The 16,588-nt window shown below is 42.6% G+C and overlaps 1 protein-coding gene and 6 non-coding genes across 7 annotated transcripts in view; 5 read left to right on the forward strand and 2 right to left on the reverse strand.

The window, feature by feature from the left end:
* Positions 1-16,588, reverse strand: part of rhbdf1b (rhomboid 5 homolog 1b (Drosophila)) — a 29,612-nt gene that overhangs the window by 1,530 nt on the left and 11,494 nt on the right. Inside the window, 19 exon segments of the mRNA XM_063892940.1 lie at positions 267-345; positions 348-489; positions 569-722; positions 1,193-1,293; positions 4,121-4,196; positions 4,290-4,384; positions 4,510-4,573; positions 4,672-4,772; positions 4,888-5,049; positions 5,292-5,366; positions 5,477-5,588; positions 5,672-5,926; positions 6,071-6,213; positions 6,691-6,813; positions 8,025-8,231; positions 9,567-9,795; positions 14,943-15,089; positions 15,375-15,508; positions 15,719-15,860. Coding sequence (XP_063749010.1) covers positions 267-345; positions 348-489; positions 569-722; positions 1,193-1,293; positions 4,121-4,196; positions 4,290-4,384; positions 4,510-4,573; positions 4,672-4,772; positions 4,888-5,049; positions 5,292-5,366; positions 5,477-5,588; positions 5,672-5,926; positions 6,071-6,213; positions 6,691-6,813; positions 8,025-8,231; positions 9,567-9,795; positions 14,943-15,089; positions 15,375-15,508; positions 15,719-15,832 — 2,513 coding nt within the window. The 5' untranslated portion in view covers positions 15,833-15,860.
* trnai-uau (transfer RNA isoleucine (anticodon UAU)) lies at positions 2,138-2,230 on the forward strand. Its single transcript is given in 2 exon segments — positions 2,138-2,175; positions 2,195-2,230. It is a non-coding gene; the product is annotated as a tRNA-Ile (tRNA).
* Positions 2,685-2,778, forward strand: trnai-uau (transfer RNA isoleucine (anticodon UAU)). Its single transcript has 2 exons — positions 2,685-2,722; positions 2,743-2,778. It is a non-coding gene; the product is annotated as a tRNA-Ile (tRNA).
* trnai-uau (transfer RNA isoleucine (anticodon UAU)) lies at positions 3,248-3,341 on the forward strand. The gene is made up of 2 exons: positions 3,248-3,285; positions 3,306-3,341. It is a non-coding gene; the product is annotated as a tRNA-Ile (tRNA).
* trnai-uau (transfer RNA isoleucine (anticodon UAU)) lies at positions 3,540-3,633 on the forward strand. The gene is made up of 2 exons: positions 3,540-3,577; positions 3,598-3,633. It is a non-coding gene; the product is annotated as a tRNA-Ile (tRNA).
* On the forward strand, positions 3,961-4,054 carry trnai-uau (transfer RNA isoleucine (anticodon UAU)). Its single transcript has 2 exons — positions 3,961-3,998; positions 4,019-4,054. It is a non-coding gene; the product is annotated as a tRNA-Ile (tRNA).
* trnai-uau (transfer RNA isoleucine (anticodon UAU)) lies at positions 13,816-13,910 on the reverse strand. Its single transcript has 2 exons — positions 13,873-13,910; positions 13,816-13,851 (listed from the first exon to the last, which is right to left on the reverse strand). It is a non-coding gene; the product is annotated as a tRNA-Ile (tRNA).

Consider the following 16,588-nt stretch of genomic DNA (forward strand, 5'->3'; position numbering starts at 1 on the left):
CTTTCTTTGAATGAAAATGCCAGATAACTGTTAAACAATCAAAAGAGAATGTGTACAAAGAGGCTTGTGTTTGTCTCCCTCTCTGTAAACTTGGCATCAGGCCACATAAAAATCCAAAACAGAGCATTTTTGAATACTTTAACATGTACTTTTCCGCACTGTAGGTCCCCATAAAAAGTGTTTTAATGCTGAGTTAAAAAACAACCTGTATAACTCTTGGGCAAAGAACGCAAATGAGCAACACACACACTCCTTCCTTCTCTTACCTGATGTATGGCAGGAAGGCGAAGGACAGGAAAAATCCCGACACGAATCCGCAGATGTGGGCGAAGTTGTCGATCCAGGAAGCAGACCGAAGGAGAAGAAGAAGATGGAGATGGCCAGCAGCTTGGCGAACGCTCTCCACGGCCGCTCCAGGATCGGCCAGCTCTGAAACAGCTCCACAAACAGACAGGCCAGGATGCCGAACTGACTGCCTGCAGGACCCACCTGAAACACAGGAAAAACGAGATGTCTGAATAAAGTTTTCAGTCTCCAATGCAGCGTCACGGCAGGTGTAACCCTGTACCTCCGCTCTGTAGGGCAGGAATATGGCGGAGGCGAGGTTTCCGGTGATGCCGCTCAGCATGTAGATGATGGAGATCCTCAGCCAGCCCGCCAGCTTCTCGATGTCTCGCAGCACCGTCATCTGGAAAAACACCGACACCAGGCAGTGCAGGATCCTACACACAGAGAGAGAGCTCATTAGTATCAGAAAAACTTTATCCGAAACACAGCGGGGGAGTTTACAGTCTTGTAAAAAGCTACCAGACACAAAACTAATAAGTAAAGAAGTCGTAAATGGGTCAAAAATAATAATACAGGACAGTGTGTGTATCAAATATAGTTTAATGTAGTTTGAATTAAAAGCTGGTAATACCCTAAAATAATATTATGCAGTTTATAGTAAAGAATGAAGTGTAAATAAACTACTTAGCCTTAGCTGCAAGGAGGTTTCAGTGCATAAAGGCCTGAAAATAAACTGTAAACTGTTATCAGAATATATAGTCAAATGGATCCAAGTGTAAAGAAAAAGATTAGAATTAATTATAAAGTGGGCATGAAAGACCCAAAAAGGAACAGTGTTTAAAATAGCATTGAGCAAAGAGCATAAGTATAGTGGATGGACAAGAGAAAGAAACAGTTGAATCACCCAGCATGAAGAAAGAGAGACAGCCAGAGTCTGGAGAACTGGTCTGGGATCTCCGGGTTGAGGAAAGGCAGCAGACCACACACATCAAACATGCAGGCCACCTGGAAGAGAGAATAAAACAAATAGTCAGGACAGGAAGTGCCATCATGGACTCCAGGATACTCTGCAACTTCTACAGGTGCGCCATCGAGAGTATCTGACTGGCTGCATCACCGCCTGGTATGGCAGTTGCACCGCCCTCAACCGTAAGACTCTACAGAGGGTGGTGAAAACTGCTCAGCACATCACCAGGACGGAGCTGCCATCCATGGAGGACCTCTACACCCAGCGGTGTAGGAAGAAGGCCGGTAGCATATTAAAGGACCCCCATCACCCCAGCAACAATCTGTTCTGTCTGCTGCCGTCTGGCAGACGGTACCGCAGCATCCGGACCAAGACCACCAGACTCAGAGACAGTTTTATACCACAGGCTATGAGACTGCTGAACTCCTGAGCTCTGTGAATGTCTACTCACATCTGTTTATAGTACACATACATATATATATATATATATATATATATATATTATACATATCTGTTATACGTAATATATGCATCTGTCCATACCTCCTCATTCAACAGAGTAAAGTATTTAAATACTCTCAATGTATTCCACATGTTGTATACAGTATTTCACATCCTTAAATCTTTAGTGTTGTTATTGTAAATATTCTTCTCTCTTTTTGCACTATTTTATTTATCTTATTTGCACCATGCATGTTGAGTTGTTAGAGGAGCATGGGATATAAGATTTTCATTGCCAACATATACATTGTATATGCTGTGCATATGACCAATAAAACCTTGAAAATCAGTGTGTCTGCAGATCCACTGCCACCCTGTGGAGGACAGGGAGAGTGTTCTTAGTGTAACTCCAAACTCCTTTCAATGCAGAGCTGACAGCAGGCTCCAGTGGCGCAATCGGTCAGCGCGCGGTACTTATAAGACAGTAACCTGTGAGTGATGCCGAGGTTGTGAGTTCGAGCCTCACCTGGAGCACAGGAGTTTAGCTTTCTAGACATTTGCAGACAACTTCAAAGTTTAAAAGAAGCTAAACCCTGTGATTATTGTCAGGTAGATAAAACACCACCATGATTTCAAAACAGTTTCACCTCAGTATCAGCTACTAATCAAGCAAATTGATAAATAGGAGCACTCTTTACAGATATTATAATTGGCATTGATTAAAAAAAAGGGGTTTCCTGTCTACAATTTAAAACAGGTGCATCTCATGTGCAGCAACATCTGCACCATGTACCTGCTGCATGCATGTTGACTCCTATTGGAAGATATTTTGGTTTTCACCTGGAAATCTCAGCAATTAATCCGAATACAATTCTTAGGTTTTGAGTTCAAACCTGGCCTATGCATCATAATTATTCAGTAAGACAGAAAGACTGAATGTTTGTCTCCTTTATTGGATTTCTACCACAACATTACAGCAGTTTGACAGGCTCCAGTGGCGCAATCGGTCAGCGCGCGGTACTTATAAGACAGTAACCTGCAGAGTGATGCCGAGGTTGTGAGTTCAAGCCTCACCTGGAGCAGAGGAGTTTAGCTTTCTCCTTTTAGCTTTAAACATCAAAGTTTAAAAGAAGAGCAGAACTCAAGTGATCATTGTCACGTAGATCAAACACCACCTCAGAAACAGCTACTGTAATCAAGCAGATGGACGTACAGGTGTGTTCTTTACCGATAATATACTCGGCACTGATAACAAAAAGAAGGGGTTACTGTCTACAATTCAAAACAGGTGGCTCTATGATGAGTAACTAACAAACAACATTTACCTGCTGCATGTTGACTCGTATTGGAAGACATTTTGGGTTTTCACTTCTCAGCTATAAATCCATTTACAGAATAAAAGTCTTAGGTTTTGAGTTCAAACCTGCCCAATGCATCACAGCCCATCTATAGCATGGTGCTTTTGTCATGTTAATTATTCAGTAAGACAGAAAGACTGAATGTTTGTCTCCTTTATTGGATTTCTACCACAACACTACGGCAGTTTGACAGGCTCCAGTGGCGCAATCGGTCAGCGCGCGGTACTTATAAGACAGTAACCTGCAGAGTGATGCCGAGGTTGTGAGTTCGAGCCTCACCTGGAGCAGAGAAGTTTTAACTCTGTGGTGAACTGACATCACACACAACCTGATAATTCAGAGAAATCTGTAAGTGTGTTGGAATGCTTAAAATGTACCTGCTGTATGTATGTTAACTTACATTTGCAGGTGTTTTGGTTTTCACATGTACCTCTCTACAATATACAATTTTATTGGGTATTGTTTTTTATGTAAGGAACTTCTGTGCTCCAGTGGCGCAATCGGTCAGCGCGCGGTACTTATAAGACAGTAACCTGCAGAGTGATGCCGAGGTTGTGAGTTCGAGCCTCACCTGGAGCAGAGAAGTTTTACCTTTCTAGACATCTGCAGGCAACATCAATGTTTAAAAAAAGAAGCTTGATCAAAATTGTATCCTGTAAAATTCTAAACAGGTCTGAATTGAAACTGAAAAACAACATGTGTCTGCTACAAGTGTTTTCACCTGGAAATCAACAGATGAATATATAAAACACAAGTGTTATTTTTCATTGCAATCCACCCAATGCATCACAGCCAATATATACCATAATGCTTTTTCGTGTCATGTTGATTTTTCACTAAATCAAAAAGACTGAATGTTTGTTTCCTTGAGTGGATTCCTAAAACGATATTATGGCTTCTTGACCAGCTCCAGTGGCGCAATCGGTCAGCGCGCGGTACTTATAAGACAGTAACCTGCAGAGCGATGCCGAGGTTGTGAGTTCGAGCCTCACCTGGAGCAGAGAAGTTTTAACTCAACTGCATCTCACATACACTTTGGAATACAGGTCAGAGGTGTTTGTCCTACCTGTGAGCAGAGAGTAGCCTCCTCGTGGAAATAGCCGTGCATGAAGTCACAGTACTCTCTGGAAGTGATTTCACATCTGCAATAAATAACACATCATTAGCTTAGTGCGAAATCACTTGCAGAATACAGACAGTGGACACATGATGCGTTCAGGGACGTTGACTCTTACCGTCCTTTGGTGCCGATGCAGCAGGGCCGGCCTGTGATGGTGCAGTCGATGTGGGGGAGGTTGGTGTGGTTCCCAGAGTTGTACCGTGTACAGACCTACAGATTATAAGCAGAGGAAATGCATATGAAACCTAGATACTATATTTATTTTAAAGGTTATTCTGGATACTTGGGACTAAACGTAGATGCCAAGTGTAATGGTTGAATGTAAATGTACTCACTGGCCACTTGGTGATGTCATCAGGCCACTCGTGAGGGGAAACTGAGGCCGGTTCCAGGCAAATCCTAGAAAATCAAGTTCAAAATAAATAAATAATTTGAATAGCCCTGTATTCTTTTTGAGGGACTGAGCCCCAACAATACAGGTGTTTTGTTGAAGGTACCTAGGGTCCTGATGGCAGACGGCACCATGTTGTCGTAGTGTGTTGTTCAGATAAGGAGCACTGGGGTGCTGAGGCCACTTCACCCACACCGCCAGGGTGCTCTGCAGGAAGAGAGGGAGGAAAGGAAATCAATTTAAACATTATTCTATACTTATTTTGATTGTGTAGTGGTGACTGCAACGCCTGTGATACACAGTGAGAGAAATGGTGACAGACCGAGCACTCGTCCTGTGAGGTCTGCAGGCAGCCGGAGCGATCGTTCCTCACACAGCAGCCCGACTCCCCCTCTCTGGCTCGCTTCTCCTGGATCAGTTTGTGGATCTCTTCGTCTTGACGCATGCACAGAGAGAACTTGGCTCCGAGGTGGATCAGCGCCTCCTGCAGGACAGCGGTGGGAGGACAGTACTGGTGAGGGTTCTGGATCTAGACCAGTAGTTAGTGATTACTCTAGCTAGCATTGTCTATTTAAATAATGTATTAATTATTCTCTGCTTCTTGCTTACTAGTAACAGCTTAGCTCAAATAAGTTGAGCCATAAATGGGTGTCATACACTTGAGCTTTTCCCATGTTTCCCTAAAGCCAAAACATAGATAGAAGATGCTTAAATGGAGATACTTACTGAGCTCGGACCGACCCAGAAGTTTTGTTGTTGCACAAATTTAACGTTTTCATAAACTCCCTTGTTCCTCAAAACCTCAAAAGAGACAAAAACAAAAAGCTGGATTACTAACATGAATTTTAACACAAATTATTTACAGACTATATACTAATCTAGCCATAATAAACGCTGTTAAATAAACATACCGAGTCGACAGTTTCATGCTGTGAGAAGCCCAAAGGGGCGATGCCGTAGATAGCGACGGCCAGGATGGTGACGAGCAGATGGACGAAAGTGATCCAGTAGGTAAAAAAAGGCCTTAGGGAGGAAAAAGAGACAATTCAGACTCAATTATCTAAGAGATTTGCGACACCTTTATTCAATTTGCTCAGATGTCTTACCTGTTATCGTCCATGTCTTCCATCTGTCGTTTGACGTAACTGTCGATGCGCTTGCGGTACGTCCGGTTGGTGAGGCGACCCACCATGCCGAGCCCGTACGGCCTCTTCTCTTTGGCAAACAGCTTCTTCACAGGAACTACGATCCGTTGTCCTCGCTGCTGACGGCTGCTGACGCTCACCACTTCCTGTCTCAGACGCACCTTAGGCTGAACCAGAGAGCCGTTGTTCGCCTTCCGCCATCCTCGCTCCAAGGGCCTGGATACAGGAGGAGGGAATGGGGAAAAGATTCGATGAATAGTACTGTATTGATCCCAAATTGGGGATTGTTTTATTTTAAGGTTTACTAGGCATTGCACTTCTACTGTAAAATACACTTTATAAAGTATGAAGTAAACCCACAGCATGAGGTGACTCCTCTCCAGCTCGTTTTTGTCCAGCGCACTTCCTGTGAGCTCGCTCTCATCCAGCGGTTCGATGGCGGCTTCCGATGGCGTCTCAAAAACATCATCTGCGTAGCTCGACAGTTCATCATGCAGGCCTTCCTGAAGAGGAACGACAGATAAAAACTAACTTTATTATAAATTAACTCAAATTTAAGGCAAAACCCTCAACCCTTTAGGTAAAAATTGAATGATATTAAGACATGTAATTGCTCAGATATCAAAAGTAAGGTCTGCTTTAAATTTGTGCAGGTAAAAACAGTCTGCACCTGCAACATAATAAACAATAACTTTAATAGTTGTGTACATTTAGGGACAAAATCAAAGCAATGTAAGACTAAAAAACCAGTCGAAAAGAGGATAATTGTAATTATCTCCAGGCAAAATAAAAATAGCACCCAGGGGCTTCATATGCATAGCTGAAGAATGCACAAATCTGACCACTTTATGCTCAGGGTACAGGAAGTTGCTGCGAATATTGACTTGTGTTTGCAGGCTCAAGAAAATATGTATGAATATTTTGAATTTGATCATTTAAAGGTAATCCTGGCATTGTGTGTATGTGTGTCCACTGCTCACTCTGGTGAAGAAAGAAGAGTCCAGATCATCAGCGAAGTCTATGGTGTCGTCTTCAAAGAAACTAGGGGGCATAAAACTCCGTCTGCGACATCGCCCGGCCGTGCCGTCGCCTATCGTCCGGCCCTACGGACAAAATTACACACACATCTTTACAGCAGACTGAAGACCATGACAGTTTATCTGGGGGAATCCCCTCCTTAGTGAGAGCGTCTGACGGCTGTGTGGGTCAGTGGATTAGTTCTGCACTGCTGGAATATTCTGATCCCGCAGATAGCTGAGCATTAGGTGTGTATTATCGCGGACCATCTGCCAGTAACTGCCACCCCAACACACAGTAGTACACACTCTTACTTAGCATTTATTTACACGTGTGAGTGTGTTCATATTCCAGCTGTGTTTATTCCACGATAAGACAAGCTGATTATACATTTTATGTAACACACACACACACACACACACACACACACACACACACACACACACAAATTTAGAGATGCGGCTGATCCATGCACATGTGTAAATGACAGAGCAACATCCGAAATAACATTTTGTAATTTTTCTTCGAACTTCTAGACGGAGAGACTAAAGTTTGACGGCGTACAAAGAGCATTTGTAGGTTGAACACATGTCGGAATTATGGAGTTGTCGGATGGGGGGAAATATCAGAGGAAAACTCAATATCTACAGGATTTAAATTGTAATTTTCCCAGAAAAGAACTTTGATATTTCCTAAGATTAATAAGATTCAATTTCAAGATGACATTCACAGGAAGTATTGAACATTTACTGTGGGAAAAAATCAAATCCTGACCCTGAAAGGCTATATCACAGTTAAGGATATCTGTGATAACAAACAGACAAAGTGAAGCATCTTATTGTATTCATTATAAAGTGTTTATTTTTTGAGCCTCCCAGAATTTCTGAGATCTTTCTTGCAAATGTATGACCTAAACATATTCAAGTCTTTATCAAAACTGTTGATTTTTATTGCAGAATATTACTCCCTCCCCATACTACCTATCTTCTTTCTTTAAAGCATGTGTTTTCTGACTCTTCTCTTGACATCTTAAAGACTTGTTACACAATGTTATAAAATGAGAGCCCTTCAATATCCCCTGTCTGTCTAAAGATGATCTGCTTCTTTTTTTCAGTGCCTTTAAACAGATTACAAAAAGCCTTTAGTTAAAGCCTGTTCCAATGTGCAATCACATAGAAAATAAGCACACTCAATTTTAGAAAGCATGGGCTGGCAGTAGCTTTGAGCTGAAGAGTTTTGAAGCACAGACTTTGCAAAGTATATCTGGTGACTTTGCTAAATAAAAACAGAAAAACACCTTCATAAGTGCGGCTGCAGCCTTCAGACTCATGACTGCGACAGACTCCCGTTTGCGTCTTCTTGGCAACCGGTTCAGCGCGGAGCGGGAGCTGGAAAAGGAGCAGAGGGAGGCGGTGCCGGGCGTGATGGGAGTTTGCGGGACACTGAAGCCGTCTACCTCTTCCACCATGCGGAAGGCACGACCCCGGGCCAGGGGGTCTACGATCTGCACGCACGCACGCACGCACGCACGCACGCACACACACAGAAGCAAGTGTTGGTTTAACAAAGTTGTTTTACCATATACTGAAGCAACATATAACAGTACACACACAGCAGAACAGAGAAAAGCAGGGACAACTCACATTGACAATAGGGTTAGATTGATGTTCAGGGTTAAAGACAAAAGTGCTTAATCAGCAGGTTTCAGTTATAGATTATTGATATTAGTCGGCAATTTCAAGATCTAGTTATTTTAAAATGTTTAATTTATGCTCCTATAAATCTGACCTTCACCCAGTGCTGCTTCATGCTAAAATGTTTAGGCTAGATGAGAAACTCAACTGCCTTTGAAACTATAACCTTTAAAATACTCAAATCATTCTTTTTTTGGGGAGGGGGGGCTTTTTGCCTTTAATCGGATAGGACAGTGGAGAGTGACAGGAAAGTGGGAGAGTCAGGGTGGGATCCGGAAAGGACCACAGGTCTGGAATCGAACCTGGGTCGCCGGCGTACGGTGCAGGTGCCCCAGCCGGGGCCACGCAAATCCTTCTTATTGTAATTTTATCTGACACTTATTTTCGTATTATAATAAACGTATCATAAATAGTAATAAAAGGCAAGCAAAACCCTTTATTTTTGCATGTTAAGTTAAAGAAATCATTTATTTTGGCGTACTAGCACCTATGCTCACATGCTAACGAGACTTTATAAAGAACATTTTCTTTAAAAATGTAAACTTTTAAAGTGTTATATACTGTATGTCCAGAGATTACAAATGTGTCACAGTCTAAATGTGAGCTGCCAATTCTTTTTATATGTTTTTTTATTCGATTTTGAGACGGGAAACACAAACACTGCTAAGCTATCAAAGCTACCTAGCTTGCTGGCTACCTAGCATAACACCTTTTTAAATGGGAATCAATGTAGGGTAGTTGTAACTCTAAATAAATAACTGTTTACTTATGGATATACAGTCTTAGTTACGTATTGACCAGAACTGAAGGGATCGGAAATGATTTTAATGTAAGATAGATGATAATTACTAACGGTGCTAAAGTAGCTGAGGCCTGTAGCAGCCTATGTGGTATTGTTAGTTTCAGTGGGAGGTTATTGCAAGGGATCAAGCGTGAATTTGACATTTTAAGGAATTAAATATTCAAAAACATCCATACAAAACAAATGCTTAGTGTGTGATAATCATCAATTAAACCCTAGACAAGATGACATAGCAGAGAGGTTAAGCAAGCGCCAAAGCGAAATAATAAAAAGCGACGGAGGAAAAGAGGAATAATTGTTCCTCCATGTTTCTAACGTGCCCCCCTCCCCGGCGCTGGCCTACCCTCTGCATGCCATAGTGGTGGTGACTGGGGTGGTGGGGTGGGAGGTAGAGGGGAGGAGGGGTCTCAGTGCTGGCCAGGGACAGGTTGTCCAGGCTGTGGAGCTCCATCTCCCTCATCACCTGTGGCTTCAGCCCCCCGTACAGATGGCTGCAGTGCTGGAGGCTCTTCCTCCGCCATCGCTGGGTGCTGTCGCTGTCTTTGCTCACCCCAAACCAGTCAGCCGTACCCCTGGGGAGAAGAGGGACTCTGGTTAGTAAACAAGTGAAAACTGAATATCCTCTTAGGTTTGTATGATTTGGGACTGGGATTGATATAAGAAATAGAATCAACTTTTGGCTCTGCCTTACAGCTGTTTTCAGGTAGCTGTTGTGGTATCCAGAGAACGATTACATACAGACAACATAAATGCCGGAAAAATGTACAGTTAATAAACAAATATCTATATGTATGAACGGAAACATCACTGCCGTATTAATGCCTAATTTAGACGCTGTTATATTGAGTGTGAATGGAGCAGCAACACTGTTAGAAAAGCCTTGATTGATCCTGAATCCATTCGTAAAACAAGCCTTTTTTAAGTTGTTTTTTTCATGTCATTTTGCTTACAGATCTGGATAAGCATAAATACAGACTTTTCACAATTTTGCATCAGGATGTCACCCCCCTTGGGAACCATTTATTGCAATTAAATCACAGCATGACAAAGTAGTGACAACGAAAGGGCTCAACCAAACTTTCATGTCAACTTTTAAATAATAATCACATTGCTGTAGTCTTTGTCCATTTTATTTGAATTGTATACATAATCTGTTGAAGCCTTGAACAAATGTTGACACACACACACACACACACACACACACACACACACACACACACACACACACACACACACACACACACACACACACACACAGAATATTCTTGGACAGCTTGAGCCGCAAATCCCTCATGATTAGCAGAACAATTGGATGATTACTTGATTGATGCAGCTGCTTGTTGGGGATGAATTGACTTGTTAATTGGTTCATCTGTTGATTGCTTTCATTTTACACTGATGAAGAGAACCGTACAAGTAGAAAATCAAAGAGCATCTGCAATCTTTAAGGACACTTAATAGAAAACCAAACGCATGGTTTAATGTAACTTAAAATACTGAACGAATTAAACTTTGACCAGTTTGAGCTACAGTACTACTTTTTGTAATAAAAGGAACATCTGAGGAGGCAAATGTATAAAATGATATACATTTTAACAGCACACATCAGTTAAAACTTTAATCTGTATAACAGTCAAGTGGTTCGATATTGAAAAGTCAAAATCCCTGTGACCAGTCAGTTTATTAAAGGTATTTTGTCCAACATTTACGACAAAAGAATCCTCCTCTTCCCCGTCCCCTGCTGGTGTTTTCCTTTCCCTTTCTGTGTGACTGTGATTGCAAGGTTCCAACCAGGCTTAAAGAGCTTGAATAAAAAATGTCTTCAGTCCAAGCCTGTGTTAAAAAAAGCAGATGTTCCTTCTTTAGTCCTGTATTTCATGGCCGTGCTTCTCATTTAAACTCAATAAATGTGCACCCAGGTCCCTTTTGATTCCCATGAAACGGCGCCTGATTGCTTGTTCACCGACTGCCGGAGGAGGCCTCGGTGGGGAAACTGTTTGGAGAGCAGGACACTCAGAAATAAACACTCATCATCAAGAGAGAGACGCCAGCTGTGGAAGCCTTTTAAGGCTGCACAGGGGCAGGGAGGGAGGCGGCGCGTCCCTGATTGTTGTCCTCCCGGAGAGGAATGTCTTTTAGAAAGAAGACAGGTTTGGGAAAGCAAAGAGAATCAGACTGAGAAAACGGGCGAAAAAAGTTAAGCATTCGCCAATAAAATGGACATAACATCCTGCTCAAAGACAGATGACTTTTGTGTGTGGTTTTTGTTTAGATGAGCAGGTATTCGTCAGTGTGAGTACATGCACCGTCAAGCGTGTACGTCATGTGTCGCCCACACAAATTAAATATAATACTCCCGAGTGCTAGACGACGCACAGATCCATCACACATTAAAGATTAAAAACAACGTTAAGCCACGTGAATTAGCTTTCATGTCCTCAAGGTAAGGCTGGTAGACAAAGAGCAACAATCTGATGTACCGTAATTATAGGATTACACAAGAGTCATCAGAGAAGAAAAGGCCAAGGGGCAGAACAGAGTATAAACAAATACCACCACTAACGCACAGAGATCAGGAGACGAGAGATGTTTAAGTTTAAGTATTTTCCTTTCACGTCCCCTTTATTATATCTCACGGGTAAACATTGTGCTTTTAACTCATCTGCATTCTTCAGACAGCTTTAGTTAAGTGCTCCTTTATGAGTTCAGACAATTCTCTTTGATTCTTTGGCTGAAAAACGATGTAAAACCTTTCATAACGCATAAAACAGGGTTGCTTTTCTGAGCTTGTGAATTAAACTGCTCAACAGTATACAAACAAGTCAAAATCAGCACAACATACAGCAGTAATGTGCAACTTTTACACTAAAAGATCACTCATTTAATCCAAAAACATCACATAGTTAAGTGTAACGCTGACGGGGAACATTTTACTGCACGATAAGTACTTTTTCATTAAGTTTGTAAGTATAATAAACTGAATACATTTTTTAAAAGGTTTAAAATGCAGGACTTTTAGTTGAAATGGAGCGTTTTTAAAGTGAAGTATTAGTAATTGTACTTCAGTTAAAGCTCTATATACTTATTCCTCTACTAAGTAGTACACTCACCTGTGTACTGCTTCTGTTGACATAGTTCTCCTATACTCTTTAAGATGAATAAACTGTTTTAAAATCTGCCACAGCTTAAAACGGCTGTTTTTATGAGCTTTTGCAATAAACTACAAAACAGCCTAAAGATAAAGCAGTAATATGTAACATATATACTAAAACATTAGTAAAAATAATCCAAAAACATCACATAGTCAAGCGAACCCTGACTGGTAAGTTCCCTAGGTACATTCATTTGATTAAACTTAAATGCTTTTACTTAATTAAGGGTTTGAATGCAGGACTCTTACTCGAAATGGAGAATTTCCGGTGTGGTACTTTTCTAAATACTTCTTCCACCACTAAGCAGTACACTCACCTGTCCAGAGAGCTCCAGGAGGGGTTGTGAGTCTGGGTCATACCTGAAGGGGCCAGGGCCTGTGGAGCAGTATATCCTCCATCATGACCGGCATCACTGTCCCCACTTTACCCCCGTATTAATCCCTAATCCTCGGCAGATCACAGATACACAATCCATGAGGGGATTTCCCTGATTTCCAGGCCAGCGGTACCTTATAACACTGGTCGTTACGCAAAGAGAGGATCATCACCACGTGGCCAGACTCCGAGCAGCATCCCCCGTCCTGGTTAATCAAAGGTCGGAGGAAAAGCCGGCGTTTATCTCCTCGTATAGACGGCAATCTGATCCATTCGGGATGTAAAGAGGACTTCCACCAGCTGGATGCACTCACTTGATGAACGGGATGATGTTATATTTTCTGACCTTGCGTCCCTAACAGCACAGAGTGTGTGTGAGAAAGAGTGTGCGAATGTGTCAGTGTTCGGCAGGCCTCCAAGTATCCTTCCTCGTCAGTAAAAAAAAAAGGATGTGGCCTACTGGGCAAAAAAGACAGCAGCTCTGGTCCTTGTCAAACTGAATCCCCCTCCTCCCTATTCAACGCTCTCTATCTCTCCCACCATGTTTTTCAGGAGTGTGTGTAAACACCAGTTGCACTCCACAGGAAATGGGAGAAGGATGGGGCATCACACACATTAGTAGGGAGTAGGAGGGAGGGCACTGGGACATGTCTGGACGTGACACACACACACACACACACACACACACACACACACACACACACAGTCATGCAGCAGCACCAAAATAAGGTTGAGCTCAAACCCCACCTTGCTTTGCAGCAAATACAAGTTCAAGGGAGTGTGTGATCTTCATTTAAACACCTATCATTACTGAGACTGAGATAAATGATTAACTCTGTGTCTGATATGTCAAAATTAATGGCTTCTTACCATGAGAGATGACTCATGAAGAGCTTTTTGTTGTTGTAGGCCAGGTCAACAAACGAGGACCTTCTGCTCATTTTCAGGTTTGAAATGTGTATTTTGTGCCTCCACTGTGCCATGTTCACATACTTTAATGTTCCATAGGTGCTTTTGGTAATTTCTTCTGTAAATGTACCTCACCTGCTGCAGTTAAAGCTTCTCTGCTCCAGGTGAGGCTTGAACTCACAACCTCGGCATGACTCTGCAGGGTTACTGTCTTATAAGTACCGCGCGCTGACCGATTGCGCCACTGGAGCACAGGATTTGTAGCCTTTGCAGACCATTTGAATGCACACAAATCTATATAACACACAACAGGAAAGGGAAATTCCCAGGGCATAATATGGCCCCTGTAAAGAGTGAAGATTTATCCGGTAGTTTTGCACTTTTTAGAGGAGGAGGTTCCTCAGTAAACCTCCTGTACACACACACTAACTTTCCCTAAATCCGATTAATTCTCTCATAAACATCAAGCACATGAATTCAGCTTCTCTCCCTCACTCACAGACTCACACACACACTCACTCACTCACGCACGCACGCAGACACTGGGCATGATAAGGTTAAGGCTCCTTTGAAGACCGTGTCTCCAGGTTTCGTTCCAAACATTGACATTCACTTCCAGGCTTTGATGCGGCCCGCATGCTGTGAGAGGATCACAGATAGTCTGCGTGAGTAATTGTGTTATTTTGTCTGCAAACAAAATAACACAATTACCATGAGGTCCTGCTCGCCACCTGGACTGATACTGATACACCCTGGATGAGAGGGTGTGTGTCATACACTCAGTTCAAAGGGAAGCTGAAGGGACTTTTGTGCACAATGCAGACATGGGAAAGGAAGTGTTATAGAAAAACATTGTAGCGGGCATTTTGTGTCACTGTAGTTTTAGTCTTCAGTCATTTTTTCAACCTTTTTGAGTTGTTTTGTGTCCCTTTGAGTTGGTTTGTGGTTTATCTTTGTCCTTTTGTTGTCATTTGGTGACTCTTTGTTCTTATTGTTAGCACATTAGTGGTTTCATATTGTCGTTTGTGGTTGTTTTATGTTTCTCTTTGAGGTCATTTGTGACAAGTTTCTTTTTGTCTTTGTATATATAATGTTGTTTTATTCTATATCTTCGGTCACTAATATTAAAGCTAGAATACTAGAAGTAATAAAGGTCTGAAATGGCCGTCCCTCCACTTGAATCTCCTCCAATATTGCCGTCCAATATTCAGTTTCAAAGATAAACTTCTACAACTGGACACAATCAAACTACTGTCCTTAACTCCCTGCTCCACTTCCTGTACCTGATGATCTGTTTGGGTATAGATGACCGCCGTCGGCTCAGTATTTTCGGGATGCAGGACCGCCTTCGGACGGTTGACACCCTCCGAGGCCCCCTCTGTCCCTTTGGGGGAACCGTGTTGACCCGCTCAAAACGCACCCGTTTCCCACTTCACGCACAGAGCAGCATGGAGAGGACAGGGAAGCAGAGGAAAGCAAAAGAAAGGAAAAGGAAAGCACAATCAAAGGATAAAGGGAACACAAGAGAGAAGAAAACAGAGCAGGATTAATTTGTGTTAAATAAAAAAAGAGGAAATTAGTTTTGTTAAGATTTATTAGTGGAGAGGAATTATCAGAGTTATCACAAGCCGGAGGAAATTAGCAGAGAAGAAAGAAGAAAACCTCTTTGTGTGTGTGTGTGTGTGTGTGTGTGTGTGTGTGTGTGTGTGTCTAACCTCTTGATGGACTGTGTGAAGGATGGCAGTCTCTCCATTGGGGGTCTGAGGTAGTTGTTGGAGGCTTCCAAGGCAGCGATGCAGGTCTGAGGGTTTTCACCTGGCATGCTGACACTGCGCAGGCGCCTCACCGGCTACAACACACACACACACACACACACACACACACACACACACACACACACACACACACACACACACACACACACACACACACACACACACACACACACACACACACACACACACACACACACACACACGTTAGGAGTTATTCTACTTCATCTATTCCCAACAAAGCTCTAGAAATCTGAATTTGTAATAGATTTTTGTTTATTTTTCACCTGTGTGGGTGCCGGCGTGTCGTCTGGTGTCAGGCGGATGGTGGGGATGTCCAGTTGGAGCCATGGCGGCTTCTTCCTCTGCAGGCTGCTGTTCATGCTGCCCGGCTCATCCATGCTCGCTAGCTCCCCCTACGCCTGCCAGCTGGGTAACACAAACACAGAAAACATTTGTTTTTTTTGTGGGGCAACAGTCAAAATGCGTTCAAACACGACAGGTAAAAGTATCCCAACCATGAAAAGGCCAAAAGCTGATGGGCTTCGTTGAGTAATTACAGTCAGTGTGCCGTGGTAATCAATGTCTCCTGGTGCTGTGGCTCAGACAGATCCAGTGTGGAGGCATAGTGCCTGGATAAACACACCGCTTAATCCAGAGAATTAAAGCTACGAGTCTGCCAGCCGTCCTCTGCATTTTCAAAAGTTCGATTGATTCCCAATGTGGAAATGTAGCTGGATAGTGTTTCAAGGAACATAAAAAGGCGAAGGAGGACATCTCATTGGTGTCCGTCAACAACCAATTTCCGTGTGATATTGGTACAGACATCACCCTTGCAATTGACAGGAAGTTAAAGCAGTATCGAACTCACAACCTCGGCATCACTCTGCAGGATACTGTCTTATAAGTACCGCACACTGAGCGATTGCGCCACTGGAGCCTCCGTAGAGAGCATAATTGACAGTAGATTTGACATTAACCTGAAGAAGTTCTTAGACAGTGTATGAGTGATTTTTATGGAGCCGGGGAAAGATGAAAGTAGTCAAATGTATATATTAAAAAAAAGGTAGTGGCAAATAGTGTTGCTACACGGTGTTGGATCAACCTTATCACACCACAGACAACGACGCCTGCAGTGTATGACTTATCACATGATG

This window comes from Eleginops maclovinus, chromosome 10 (assembly GCF_036324505.1).
Source record: "Eleginops maclovinus isolate JMC-PN-2008 ecotype Puerto Natales chromosome 10, JC_Emac_rtc_rv5, whole genome shotgun sequence".
NCBI classification, from domain to species: domain Eukaryota; kingdom Metazoa; phylum Chordata; class Actinopteri; order Perciformes; family Eleginopidae; genus Eleginops; species Eleginops maclovinus.